This window comes from Rhipicephalus sanguineus, chromosome 4 (assembly GCF_013339695.2).
Source record: "Rhipicephalus sanguineus isolate Rsan-2018 chromosome 4, BIME_Rsan_1.4, whole genome shotgun sequence".
Classification (NCBI taxonomy): domain Eukaryota; kingdom Metazoa; phylum Arthropoda; class Arachnida; order Ixodida; family Ixodidae; genus Rhipicephalus; species Rhipicephalus sanguineus.
Window position 1 is genome coordinate 118,525,832 of NC_051179.1, and position 12,977 is coordinate 118,538,808.

The 12,977-nt window shown below is 48.0% G+C and overlaps 1 protein-coding gene across 2 annotated transcripts in view; it reads left to right on the top strand.

Annotated features, from left to right (window-relative positions):
- The window catches only part of LOC119390618 (venom metalloproteinase antarease-like TtrivMP_A), a 102,996-nt gene that overhangs the window by 52,225 nt on the left and 37,794 nt on the right, over positions 1 to 12,977 (top strand). For both annotated transcript variants that reach the window (XM_037658223.1, XM_049414880.1), the window contains exon 7: positions 747 to 818. In XM_037658223.1, the coding sequence (XP_037514151.1) occupies positions 747 to 818 (72 nt within the window). The remainder of the gene's footprint in view (positions 1 to 746; positions 819 to 12,977) is intronic.

Below are 12,977 nucleotides of genomic sequence, written 5' to 3' on the forward strand. Positions count from 1 at the left end.
GCTGCGATGAACCTTCGCCCGCCTTCGCGCTCCTAGAAGGGGAACCCGGCGCACACCTATGGTCCGCAGCGTCTAGGCAACGTGTGTTATAGCGGTCGACGTCCGCATTGCTGTAGTATAGCCGTATGCCACCAGTGCACTTAGCGGCGACTTCTTCGCGGGTCACAAAGCAGATCTCAATCAATCTGACGTCATCCTCAGTCACCATAAGGCCATCGCCAAGCCTCATATGAAATGAAGAGAACACTGCGTCATTCTGGTGGACCCCGTGGACAACGTGGATGGCAGTCGAGCGTCTTACAGAGATGTTCTGATTTCACCTCCCTCACTTGCCTTGCCTGTCAATGCGTATGTTCACCGTTATTGTTTTGAGACTGTGAATCACCTGTGGCACGTACCCACATACCCCGATCTGTGGTATGCGGGTATGTGCCGCACGTCACTAAGGGAAAGGATTTCATGCCATACGCGACAGGCGTTTGCGTTATTCATGTCATGAGCAGTGAATCGTGTTCGTCATACACAGATCCCCTGCTTCGCCAATATTGGTATATTACAAGTTATAGGGATGACCAGGAGAGCACCCAGACGTAGGCGGCTAGACAGACAGATAAGTAGATAGAAACGGCCGAAGTGCCTAAGGTTCGCTAAGAAATGCTTCGCAAATAATGTTTTTCCGCTTAAGAACAACTTATCGCCCTGATATTTCGCGCGCTGAAAATGATATAAGTTGTGCTTACTTCCAGGTGAACTTACGATACCTAGAAATGGAACACCCCAAAATAAAGTTTAAACTCGTTGGAGTAACAAGACAGAGCGTAAGTATGCATGAAAAAAAAATCATATTCACCTTCGACCTTAAATCTCCATTTCAAAGGCAAGACATTGCTGTCTAAGAGCAGACATCAGGTGATGTGACACGCATCTGACAACAGGCGAGAATTGACAGCACGCAGAAAATTGCACTTCTTTTATTGTTATTTATTACCAGCCATATTTGGCGAGGGACAATGAGCATTCGTTTAATCAGGACAAAGACACAGAGATAGGATGGATACTTCGCGATAGCTCTCCCTAGTCATCCGATCTATTCCCCCTGCCTACGACTTTCTGTCTACACGTGTCAAAATGCCGGCGTTTCTTTTTCTTTGTGTCATTTCTCTTAATTCTACATTTTGTTGCTCTTACTGTGTAATTTTACTGCATTCATTATTTTTCTGTGATTTCCTTATCTTTTGCGTTTCACTTTTGCTGCGTTTCATCGAATAGAGATTTTATTTGCGTCAGGCTTGTTCATGCATAATATAGCGCGTTTTGTTTCGTTGTTTTGTATTTTTCATGTTGTAACCCGCTCCCCTCTGTGATGCTTCTGGGATTGAGGGTAACAAAAATAAATAAATAAATAAATAAATACCGTGCTGAGTGTGCTGACCTTACGCCACAGCTATCGCCGTTTTGCTATCCATTTCGAGTGCAGCACCTTAGGTGTCTCAGCCAAGCAATGAAAGTCCATTGCGTAGCCTTAGGAATAATGCAGGCAAGCACCCCACATAAAAAAAAAACATCCCAGCGGGGGTTATTGCGCGATTTGTGACGGCATTAATGAGATAACCATTCGATGAATTAAAAGATATAGCTCACATTTTAACTGGCCATAACAGTATTCACATTCATTTGTTGCCTGACGTGCGTGTTAAAGATGTGCTGTTCTCTCCCAGAGGCCGGTGCGGCACTCGTGTGTCACATCTCAAAAGTACATGGGAGGTCTTCCAGCCATTTTACAGCAAAAGCTGTTATAAGACTACAACAACAGCCTGTTTTTGTGGCGTGGTTGTCGACCGCCGCCATCGGTGTCCGTAACCGTTATCGCGCACAGTGAGAAAAAAAAATATCCAGGATCAGGAGCGATTCTAACCAAAGTGCGCTGCGTGACAGTCAGGTGTTCTACCACAGAGCCACGGCGGTGATCGTAATTTCTTCGCAAAAAGACCCCATGTCGGGTAACGAATCACATTTACCGATGTCGTATAGCGTGGTAGAAGAGTAAAATGACAACCAGACGTCACACAATGAGAATTGTGTAAGGAGTGGCTAATTTAAAGCTTCCCCCCATTACAAAGAGCTCAGCCGTAATTCTTCATAGACATCAGCCACAGCATCAGCAAAGTGCATAATGCCTTACAGACGCGCCGTGGGCACCTCGCTTCTCCGTAGAATGTTGAATAATCGCATAGTGGGTGCTACTCTACCTTTCGAAATTATTATTTATGGTGTAGTCGGTATTTTGCAATTGTACTCGCAGTAGACGCCCAAAGAGAGTTTACAACGGGCTCTCGAAAGGCCGCTCCTTCAGCTTTCGTAGTGGCTCTGCTGTGTGTTCCGTGCAGGCCTGGCGTTTTGTCGCATTGACACGCGTATAATATTGAGGCTTTTAACGGTGATAATTTTGTACGTGTAACTTCTTAGCGCATCCTTATAGGTTCCCGTGCGTGACTTCCACCGTCGGGCCAGTGGCCGACCGGCGAGCGAGCGGTGTTCTACCTTCTACGGTCGAGAAGTTTTTACTCTGTCACCAGCTCTTATAGCGAGCATATTGAGGGCGTCTTTCATGCGATACATATGTGGCGTTTTTTTTTTTTAGCACGAAAGTGTTTTATGCCGGGGTCCACCAAGACTTCACTGACGCATTTCCGTCACGGATATACCGTTGTAAAATGTACACGAACAGATGACAAAGAAAAAACTGGAAGAAAGTGTTCCCTCGCCGGGACTCGTGCCCACGACACCTAGCTCCGCAGCGCGCGGCGCGAAACGATTCGGCCACAAAGCCTACGTTGTTCAGCATATTAACAGCGAGCTATTTATATACACCATTTAGCACTGGCGATACGCAGAGTTCGGAGGCACATGTTTTCGTTATAACCAGCGAGATGGCGAGAAGGGCGCGTAGGGCGCTCTTTAAAGGTCGTCGCCCCGCTCGCGAAACAATGCAGAGTAAACACTCGACTACCTCTGTGAAGACACGTTTCACATTCGTGTTACACCTATTCCTATGACGGAGGGATCAGCCATGTTTTTTTTTTCTAAAGTAGGCAAGTCCACTGTAACTGAAACTGAGAAAACGCGTTTTCTCGCTACTGGCAATATCGTCGCGCCGGCTCCAACACTTTTTGCCGTTCTCTTCAAGTTACCAAAATACCTGAAATCTGTATTGCGGCTAAAATCTATAATCCCACTATCGTCGGCATTCAGGAGCAAAATTTGTATTTGGCTCTCATAGATTGGAACATTTCATTTGGGCTTGAATGAACTCGTAAAAGAAGTCTAAGTCGCGGCGAATGAACGACATACCAATATTTTGCGACAAAATTAACACCATCCTTGTGCTTCCGTCGGTGCCATCCTTTGTTTCATGGGCGTAGTCGCGATGACTAGACTTCAAGAGCGAGTGGTCCTTCCAGGCAACAGGCACACCATTCTCGAGTGTCGGCAGCACTCTCTTGTTCTTGGCATCGATTCGAGGCCTTCAAAGTACGCTTGAGGTCTTTTTATTCTTAGCTCGTATTATGCCGTGCCGTTTCAGATGACTTCTTCAAGGAATGTATCGGTGCTCAGTATGTTCATTTCATTCGTCAAAGAAGGACATGATACTGCAGCGCAAAACTTGAAAAGAAACACTAGAAACCAGAAAGGAGTAGCAAAGTAGGCTTTTTTACTCTTTATATTAGAGTTTTGCCCTACAATGTCGTGTCCTTCAGTACGTGCCAACTCGCCCAAGAAAAACTAGTTGCAGAACGAAAGCACGGTAGGAAAGCAACTAGGGCACAAATGGAACATATTGGATGCGGTGATGTTGGTTGTTTTGGTCACGATCGTTCACGCAGCGCTGCTTTAATGGATCTGGCTCAGTTTGATTAAAGCAGATGCAGGATTTGGCTGATTCTTTATTTGAAACTGCCTTGTTGAGTTCACGTTACAATAAAGAATTGTCACATTTTTGTTACAATTATTTGAAACGTAAAAAATGTTTATGCGCCCCTTACTCTCCCGTGAAATTCAGCCCAGTCTCGGTTTCTGTATTTGGATCTTTTTAAAAAACGAAAAAAAAAACGCCACATGTTTTTTTGACAGAACTTCGTGACATTAAGGCACCTGTCGTCTGCGCGCACGAACTCTGCGTTGAGACGATAATTCCTTGCTGCTAATAAGTTACATTCAAAATACTTTTTCATTTTTCATTTATTTCATTTATTTGGGCATTTTCAAAAAATGCCCACGAAGGGGGCAAAAGGAGAGAGTGTCTCCTGACTTGGCGCACTCTTCGTGAGGCACCTCGGGCAGGTACAGCAAGACAACGTATAGAATATACAATATATATATACAAAGAATAAATAAACGAGGAATACGAAAGCAATTGGACAAAGATAAAGATGCAAACAAAGCTGTTCCTCAGCGATAAATACAAAATGCACTATAATCAGCACAATGTAACATATTGCAACGAAGATGCGCGAGCGTACGGGTCGCGGAAGAAGAAGAAGAGTAGTGGAGCCGGCGCTTGGATTGTGTGGTTGGGTGAACCGGACTAGGCCTGTCCCAGAAGTACGCTGCTCTTTCCCAATGCCATTTCACCTCATCTGTAAATAAACACAATCACTCCTAACAGTTTGGTGGAAGGTGCCGGGTACATCGATCTGGACGACCCAGCTCTACCAATTTTGCGACGGAGCAGACGCTTGGCAGGCTTGCCACCGCAGCTACCAGACATGGAGGACGCAGGAGCAGGCCATAACAACCTCGCCGCTGATGAGCAACACGCTCACCCGCCAGGACAAGCTGGCTGCAGCACGTCGGAACGTCAACCAAGGACCTTTTCGGGGCAGCCGGATGACGATGTTGAGGATTGGCTCAAGCACTACCAAAGAGTGAGTCGCAGCAATCGCTGGAGCACTACTAAGCAGCTCGAGAACGTGGTGTTTTTTCTCGGTGGCACCGCGTCTCTTTGGTTCGACAACCACGAGAGTGCATTGACCACATGGGACATTTTTGTGGACGAGCTGAAGAGGTGTTTTGGTGACTCGACTGCTAAGGTCAAGCAGGCGGAGCAAACGCTTTCACGCAGAGCTCAGTTACCTGGCGAAACATGCACCACCTACATCGAGGCCGTCTTGAAGCTCTGCGGAATCGTGAGTGCGACCATGTCTGACGAAGATAAGGTAGGTCATCTCCTCAAGGGAATTGCGGAAGACGTGTACAATTTTCTTATCACTAAGGAAGACCTACACACACCTTCCGACCTAAGGAACCACTGCCGAGCGTTTGAAGCGCTAAAGAGGAGGAGAATCCTACCGAAATTTGGACGTCTTGACAATGTGCCCACGATTGCAAGTGTCAACCTTCCATCGCAGGACGACATCTCTTCGATTATAAGACGAGTGGTTAAGGAAGAACTTGCTCAACTGCAAGCTGTGGACACCGCCGGTGTCTGCCATCAGTGTGCATTCGACCAACGCCCCCATGAACCACCGGTACCTCGGATGCGTCAGAGCTACTTTGAGGCTCGCCCGAATTACACCGATCGGTTCGAACGAAGGAGTGAACGGCCACTGGAAAACCAGGAACGCCGGCAAGCTGCATCACGGCGATTTACTCCTCAGCCGCCATCTCCCGGCTTTTATCAACCAACGAGGTCTACCTCGCCGGAGACTAGACGCGACACCCGTACTTGCTACAACTGCGGGCTACCGGGACACATCGCTAGGTACTGCTACCGTCGCCAGCAGCGAGCTCCACGATTCAACGTGTACACGCCCTATGTGCCTGCTGGCGAGTCTCGACCATTTCAGAGCTCTTTCCAACGGCAACACGCAGCACGTGCTGACTCGCCTTGCTCCGACCGCAGCGTTACCCCACCACCCGCACGCCAGCAGCGATCCCCGTCCCCGCGTCGCCGCTCGGGGACGCCACCAGCACTGGGAAACTAACTGGTGCGACCGATGGGGGCGAGGCCGCAAAATCATCTTCCGCAAGACCCCCTTGTGTTGTAATGGTTGAGAACAAAGTGAGTGTTTTTGTAGACAATGTGAGTACTGTTGCATTAGTCGATACCGGTGCTGCAGTTTCTATAATGAGCATGTCTTTTAAAAATCGCCTTGGGACGAAAGTAATGTTTGCTTGGAATCGGAGTGCTACGTTCCGCGGCGTAGGGGGAGAAACGTTGAGCCCGGTTGGTGTTTGTTCTGTTTTACTTTCTGTAGGAAATCAAACGTTTAGAGCTGAACTAACGGTGCTTGCACGTGCGACTCACGACGTCATTCTAGGTATAGATTTTTTGCGTGAATGTGGTGCCACTCTGGATTGTGGTAGTGGTGGGATTATTTTTCGTACCGTGTTGCCCTCTCCGTTGACGGAAGATACCGTTGATGACAGGTCGGACGTGTTTTCCGTGTCTCAAGACGTCTGTTTGGCCCCGCATACCGCAATGTTTGTGCGCGTGAACTCTTCACGTTCTTGTGCGGGTTCTTACTATGGTTTAGCCGAGCCGAACTTCAGTAACGCACTTAAGAAAAACGTTATTGTGCCTCGTTGCCTCGTGCTCGCCGTCGATGGTTGTGCCGATTTGTGGACTGTGAACGTTTCCGCGCAGCCCATATCTCTGCCTGCAGGACTTAAATTGGCAAGCTTTCAAGAGCAAAGTACTCTTACCATACGGTCACTTGAACTGTCGGCGGCCGTAAAGAAACCCCACGCCAATTCGTACCCCGACTATTCTGCCAGCATTGACCGCATGATCAACAAGTCGCTTCCTTCAACTGAACGGTCTCTACTGCAGGAAGTGATCGCAGGCTACGCCTCAGTTTTTGACTTTGCCCAAGACGAGACGTCTACCGTTGCGCCACCGTCTTCACGTACGCAACACCGCATCTATACAGGCCAAGCACCACCAATACGCCAGAAGCCCTATCGCGTATCGCCTTCCGAAAGGAAAGTCATCGCTGAGCAAGTTGAAGACATGCTAAAGAAGGGCGTCATACAAGAATCGTGTAGTCCGTGGGCAGCTCCTGTCATTCTAGTCAGGAAGAAGGATAATTCATGGAGATTCTGCGTAGACTATCGTCGCCTAAATGCCATTACAAAAAAAGACGTCTACCCTTTGCCACGTATAGATGACGCCGTGGACTGCTTGCATTCTGCCTCCTATTTTTCTTCTGTTGACTTGCGTTCTGGGTATTGGCAAATTCCTATGCATCCCTCAGATAAAGAGAAGACGGCCTTCGTAACACCAGATGGTCTTTTTGAGTTTAACGTTATGCCCTTTGGTTTGTGTAACGCTCCAGCGACATTCGAGAGATTTATGGATACAGTACTCCGTGGACTAAAATGGGAAATTTGCATGTGCTATTTAGATGACGTGATTATCTACGGAAAGACTTTTCAAGAGCATAACCACCGCTTGTCACTTGTGCTTGAATGCTTACGCGAAGCTGGCCTTGTTTTAAACTCAAAGAAGTGCCATTTTGGAGAACGTCAAGCCCTCGTATTAGGCTTTCTCGTGGATAAAGACGGCGTACGACCAGACCCACAGAAGACCGCAGTGGTTCGCAACTTTGAGCAACCACGAACAGTGAAGGACCTGCGAAGTTTTCTCGGTCTGTGCTCATATTTCCGCCGATTTATTAAGAACTTCGCACAACTTGCCTCCCCACTGACGTCCCTTCTTCATAAAGACACACCGTATTTGTGGGATGATAAATGTGAGGCTGCATTTCAACAGCTGAAGTTTTTATTAACTTCAGGACCCATCCTGAAGCATTTTGATCCTGACGCTTTCACTGAACTTCATACTGATGCTAGTGGCTTAGGTGTTGGTGCTGTGCTGGTCCAACTCTGCAACAGCCGTCAGCACGTCGTAGCATATGCCAGTCGGACACTGACCAGAGCAGAGAAGAACTACACCGTCACCGAGCTCGAGTGCTTAGCAGTCGTCTTCGCCATTCAGAAGTTCCGACCGTATCTACATGGCCGCGAGTTCACAATAGTGACCGATCATCACTCACTATGCTGGCTTGTGGGACTTCGCGACCCGTCTGGCCGGCTGGCTCGTTGGGCGTTGCGCCTCCAAGAGTACAGCTTTTCTGTGACCTATAAGAGCGGACGATGTCACACGGATGCCGACTGCTTATCCCGCCTTCCTTCAGTACACATCAATGCTGACGACGATGACATTGATGACTATTTAGTTTCTGTCTTGTCCGACTTCCCAGATACCAGCAGCTTCAAACGTGAGCAACAACGCGACCCTACCCTGAAACCCTTGCTCGAAGCTGCACATAACTCCGCCGACAAGCACTTTACAATTTCAAATGGCTTGCTGTACAAGAGAAACTATTCAGCCGACGGCCTCCCGTTGCTTCTAGTGGTGCCGGAAAGCCTGCGCCAGGTCGTCCTTCGTTCTATGCACGATGACATAACATCCGGTCATCTCGGTTTCACACGTACGCTACATCGACTACGTGAGAGGTTCTACTGGCCGAAAATGTGGAAGACAACAAAACAGTACGTCGCCAGCTGCGCTACATGTCAGCGCCACAAGCAATCCACCACTGCCCCGGCAGGTTATTTGCAGCCCATCTCACCACCGACATCCCCTTTTGAAAAAGTCGGCATCGACTTGCTCGGACCCCTTCCTAAGACCCCATCCGGCCACCGATATGTTATAGTGTGCGTAGATTATTTAACTCGTTATACGGAAACGGACGCCCTGACATCGGCCACAGCAGCCGCTGTTTCCTCTTTTCTGTTACAACGGGTCATATTGCGTCACGGTGCTCCACGGGTTGTCATCAGTGACCGTGGACGGCAATTTATCGCCGATGTGGTTGAAAAAATTTTGCGCCTCTGTGGCTCCTCTTATCGCCACACCACCCCTTACCATCCGCAAACTAACGGTCTCACTGAGAGAACGAATCGAACTCTTACGAATATGCTATCGATGTACGTTGATGCTGACCACAGGAACTGGGACGCCGTCTTACCGTTTGTTACTTACGCATATAACACCGCCAAGCATGAAGTTACTGGACATTCGCCTTTTTTTCTGCTTTACGCACGAAACCCACGGAGCTTTCTGGACACCCTCTTACCTTTCTCGCATGAGGAAGATCTGTCCATCGCTCAGACGTTGTGTCGTGCTGAAGAAGCACGTCAACTAGCGCGCCTTCGAACATTGTATTCTCAAGAACACAGCAAGAGTCGCTACGATGCCAAGCATATCCCCGTAGAGTTTTCTCCTGGCGACTACGTTTGGCTGTGGACTCCTGTTCGTAGCAAAGGATTGTACCGGAAGTTTCTAGCAAACTATTCCGGCCCATTCGTGATAGTCACTCGTCTCAGTGACGTGAATTACGTTGTCGCCCGGGTCACAGCCAATAACCGGCGTTCGCGCGTTACGCAAATTGTTCACGTAGCCCGCCTCAAAAAGTACCATCATAGGCATATTTAACTCGCTCGGCGAGCTTCATCTGCCGCCGGGGGAAATGCAACGAAGATGCGCGAGCGTACGGGTCGCGGAAGAAGAAGAAGAGTAGTGGAGCCGGCGCTTGGATTGTGTGGTTGGGTGAACCGGACTAGGCCTGTCCCAGAAGTACGCTGCTCTTTCCCAATGCCATTTCACCTCATCTGTAAATAAACACAATCACTCGTAACAATATATTGAAATATATAGAAATTTAAGTGTAATGTAAAAACAATGAAAACTTGACTTTGTTATTTGCAAAACACACGCAATTAACAAGTTCAAGTGCGAAAAGCACGCAAAAACATGGACTTTTCATGATCAATATGAATGCCGTTGGTTATATGTCGAAGTTAGGCTTACCAATATTTTAAATCATTAAAGTGTGAGGGCGCGCTCCGAGGGGCCAAAATAAAGTTTATTCATCCATCCATCCATCATTAAAGTCACATGTGATTTGAGATATTCATAATCCATCAAAAGCACGTATAGCGATACCGAGCTCTTCGAACACTAAGGAAATGCGGCCGCTGTGCTACGTCAGACCAGGAGATCACATGCCAAAGAAATGACAAGCTTCGAACGAAGCGCCGTCGCTGCCGTATCTCCTCATAGAAAGTGGCAAGTCATCTCTTTTGCACCAGCTCGCCGCATGGCTAGGCGGGTGATAATTGTTTTTGTTACCTGTGTTTTGGTCCCGCTGTGCGCAAGCAAACTGCAATTTCTTTCCCTCTATACCAAGAAACTCTGGGGCAGCCACTGCGGAAATTCTTGTACATAGTGGGATAGGCGCAAGTGTGCGCTTATTTATAGTTTGTAGAAGAAATATATGTTCGTAACACTTCGTTCGCAATGAATGAGCGTTCCACTTATGTATTCCAGACGAGTAGCCGCTTTTTCTGACTTGCTAATGCTTCGATGCGCCATCATTCACATTGCGTAAAAGGTGCAAAATGGCTGCGGCTTGGCGCGTGTTGAAGGGAAGTGCTAAAGTAAATGTGACTAAAGGAAGTGTACAGCGTCCTAGTTTGTCTGAATGGGTCGAAATTTCTTAAGAATCATGTCCGACAGATTTCGGTCAATACGCTCTGTAAGGTCATTTCTTGGTGGAGGATATGTTGATGCGGACTTATGGGTGTTGCTTAAGGGCTGCATAATACATGGAACTAATGGAATGAGAACGTCTGGCTGCGGTCGCTGAGCAGAACACAAAGTGCGTCGTGGCGTGAGAGGGTATGGGACAAACTAGGCGACTTCAAAGGCAGCACAAGAAGGAAGAGCTCCAGTCTGAGCATTGCGAGTTAGGCGGTCCAGGACGGTAATGAATCAGCTGTCACCGTTGGGTGTAAGTGGAAGGAGGCCGCATAACTCTATTGCCGCGAACTTGAAAAGCTCGGATGGTCACTGCCGAGGTTCTAAAGGTCCAGTGGGGAACGATGACTGCGTGACGTGCAAGAACCGAGGAACGTTGTAACACTAGTGGACATGCCAGGACAAAAACAGTGAGTACTGATAAGGTCGTATGGTTTTAAAACGTCAGTGGACAGTCATGGCTTCATAGTAAATACGCTTGCAAAGCTTTGAGCTTTGAACACAACGTGTGAGCAGCATTGCGAAAACCACCGGTTACTGGAAGTATAGTACGTCTCATGAAAAAAAGCCTAATCTTGCAGTAAAAAACTTGGAGGTTATCGCCTGAAGCGGCTGTCAGAAAGACAGAATCAACCACTGAGGCAATCGATGAATCGGCGGCAAGAGCTTTCAAAACTGGGATATTTAGTTTATCTTCATGGTAAAAGCGGCACAAAAAGACGGCAACACGAGAAGTCCTGCGTCGTTCTTCTTCTTGTGTTACCGTGTTATTGCGCTGCTTTTGCCATGAATCCTGTGACAGCATGAATCTGGAAGTTTGAGCGAAACCAGGTCTGTGGACATGGTTGCGTAAAGACCCACAAACGCCAGGAAGTGTATTACACAAATGATTATATTTTTGGTCGCTCATCTGGTGTTTTCCGGTGGATGGAAGGTGAGACGGGCATAGCACGAAAAAGCGCCAGCACGTTGATGTCGCTTGCCAGATATGACAGTTTTAGTAATGTATCGCTGCGATGGCAACATCGAACGGTCGAATCGTCCGGATAAATTCTTTAGAAACTATAACAAACACAGAGTGTGACGATTAGAAGCGAGTGTGATATGGAGCTCATATAAACAGGGGCGAAGCGACGCGGCGCCCAGGCATTTTAGTTCAGCAATGGTATAATTTCGTTCAGCTGGAGAGGGAGCACGATTTTCATCAGCCGCGAATTGCTCTTGTTACGCTTTGTTTCGCTGGAGCAGGACAGCATCTATTTTGTACGCTCTTGTGTCTGTATGAAGAATAATAGAGACGTGGTTTGAAATGGCGAAGCACTCGCCCTGACGTAGCGCATCGCCTAAGGGTGTGAAATGCCTGTTTCCACTCTTGCGTCTAGATAAAAGACGTGTGCGTTGCCAGATGTTCATTAAGAAGGGCTGAGCTGGTGGCAATGTCACGGACGAAGCAGCGGCAGTGCAACGGAAATTGCAAAAAAAAGATGTCTTAAGGTCTCGGAAATAGAGCGCGTTTTCCCGAGCTGTCCCCGACAGTCGCCGCCCAGACGTCCTATGCACAATGAAGGATGATGAGACAACCGGCTATTTTGGCTTTGTGCGAGCGCTACACCGCCAGTAGGACCGATTTCATTGGTTCTCCAAATATCGCTATGGCTGCTCGAAGCAATAGTCGGTCGCTTGTGACCAAAGTCACAAGCGACCGACAATGGCCGGCTTCGCACTTTCGGTGGAAAATCTCTGAGGCAGAGGACGTGGACGAGTGGCTCTCACACTAACAAACAAGTGAACAGTTACTACCATTGGGACGCGGCGGCCCGACTGCCAAACATCGTCTTTTTCATGACGGAAACGGTGCTCGTGTGGTATGAGAGCCAGGGCGACACCTTGACGACATGGGATCTCTCAGTTACCGAAATGAAGGAGTGCATGCTTTGAGGACTCCGACACAAAGAGGAAGCGCGCGAAACAAACACTGCTGCAAAGAGCCCAGATCCCAGGAGAGACGTGCATGACGTATGTAGAAGCTATTTGAAGCTCTGCAAGACTGCCAATCGTCGCACGTCAGAGGAGGACAAAGTTCCCCATATATTGAAGTGAATTTCCGAGGAGCTATATCGCTTCCTCATTGGGAAAGGGAGTCTTCCCACAGTAGCCGACGTCACACGGCACAGTGGCGCATCTGAGACCCTGAAGATTTCAAGATCGGTCACCTACCGAATGTAACCATATGTAAGTTCGGGCATTTGCAGTAAGCAGAAAATGCGAATACCTATTAAATACAAAGCTACAAACTGTCTAATCGCGCGTTTTTCGAACCGATCTACCACTTTCTAATTGAATTTTCAACCCCGCTTCGTTGCTTTGAAAG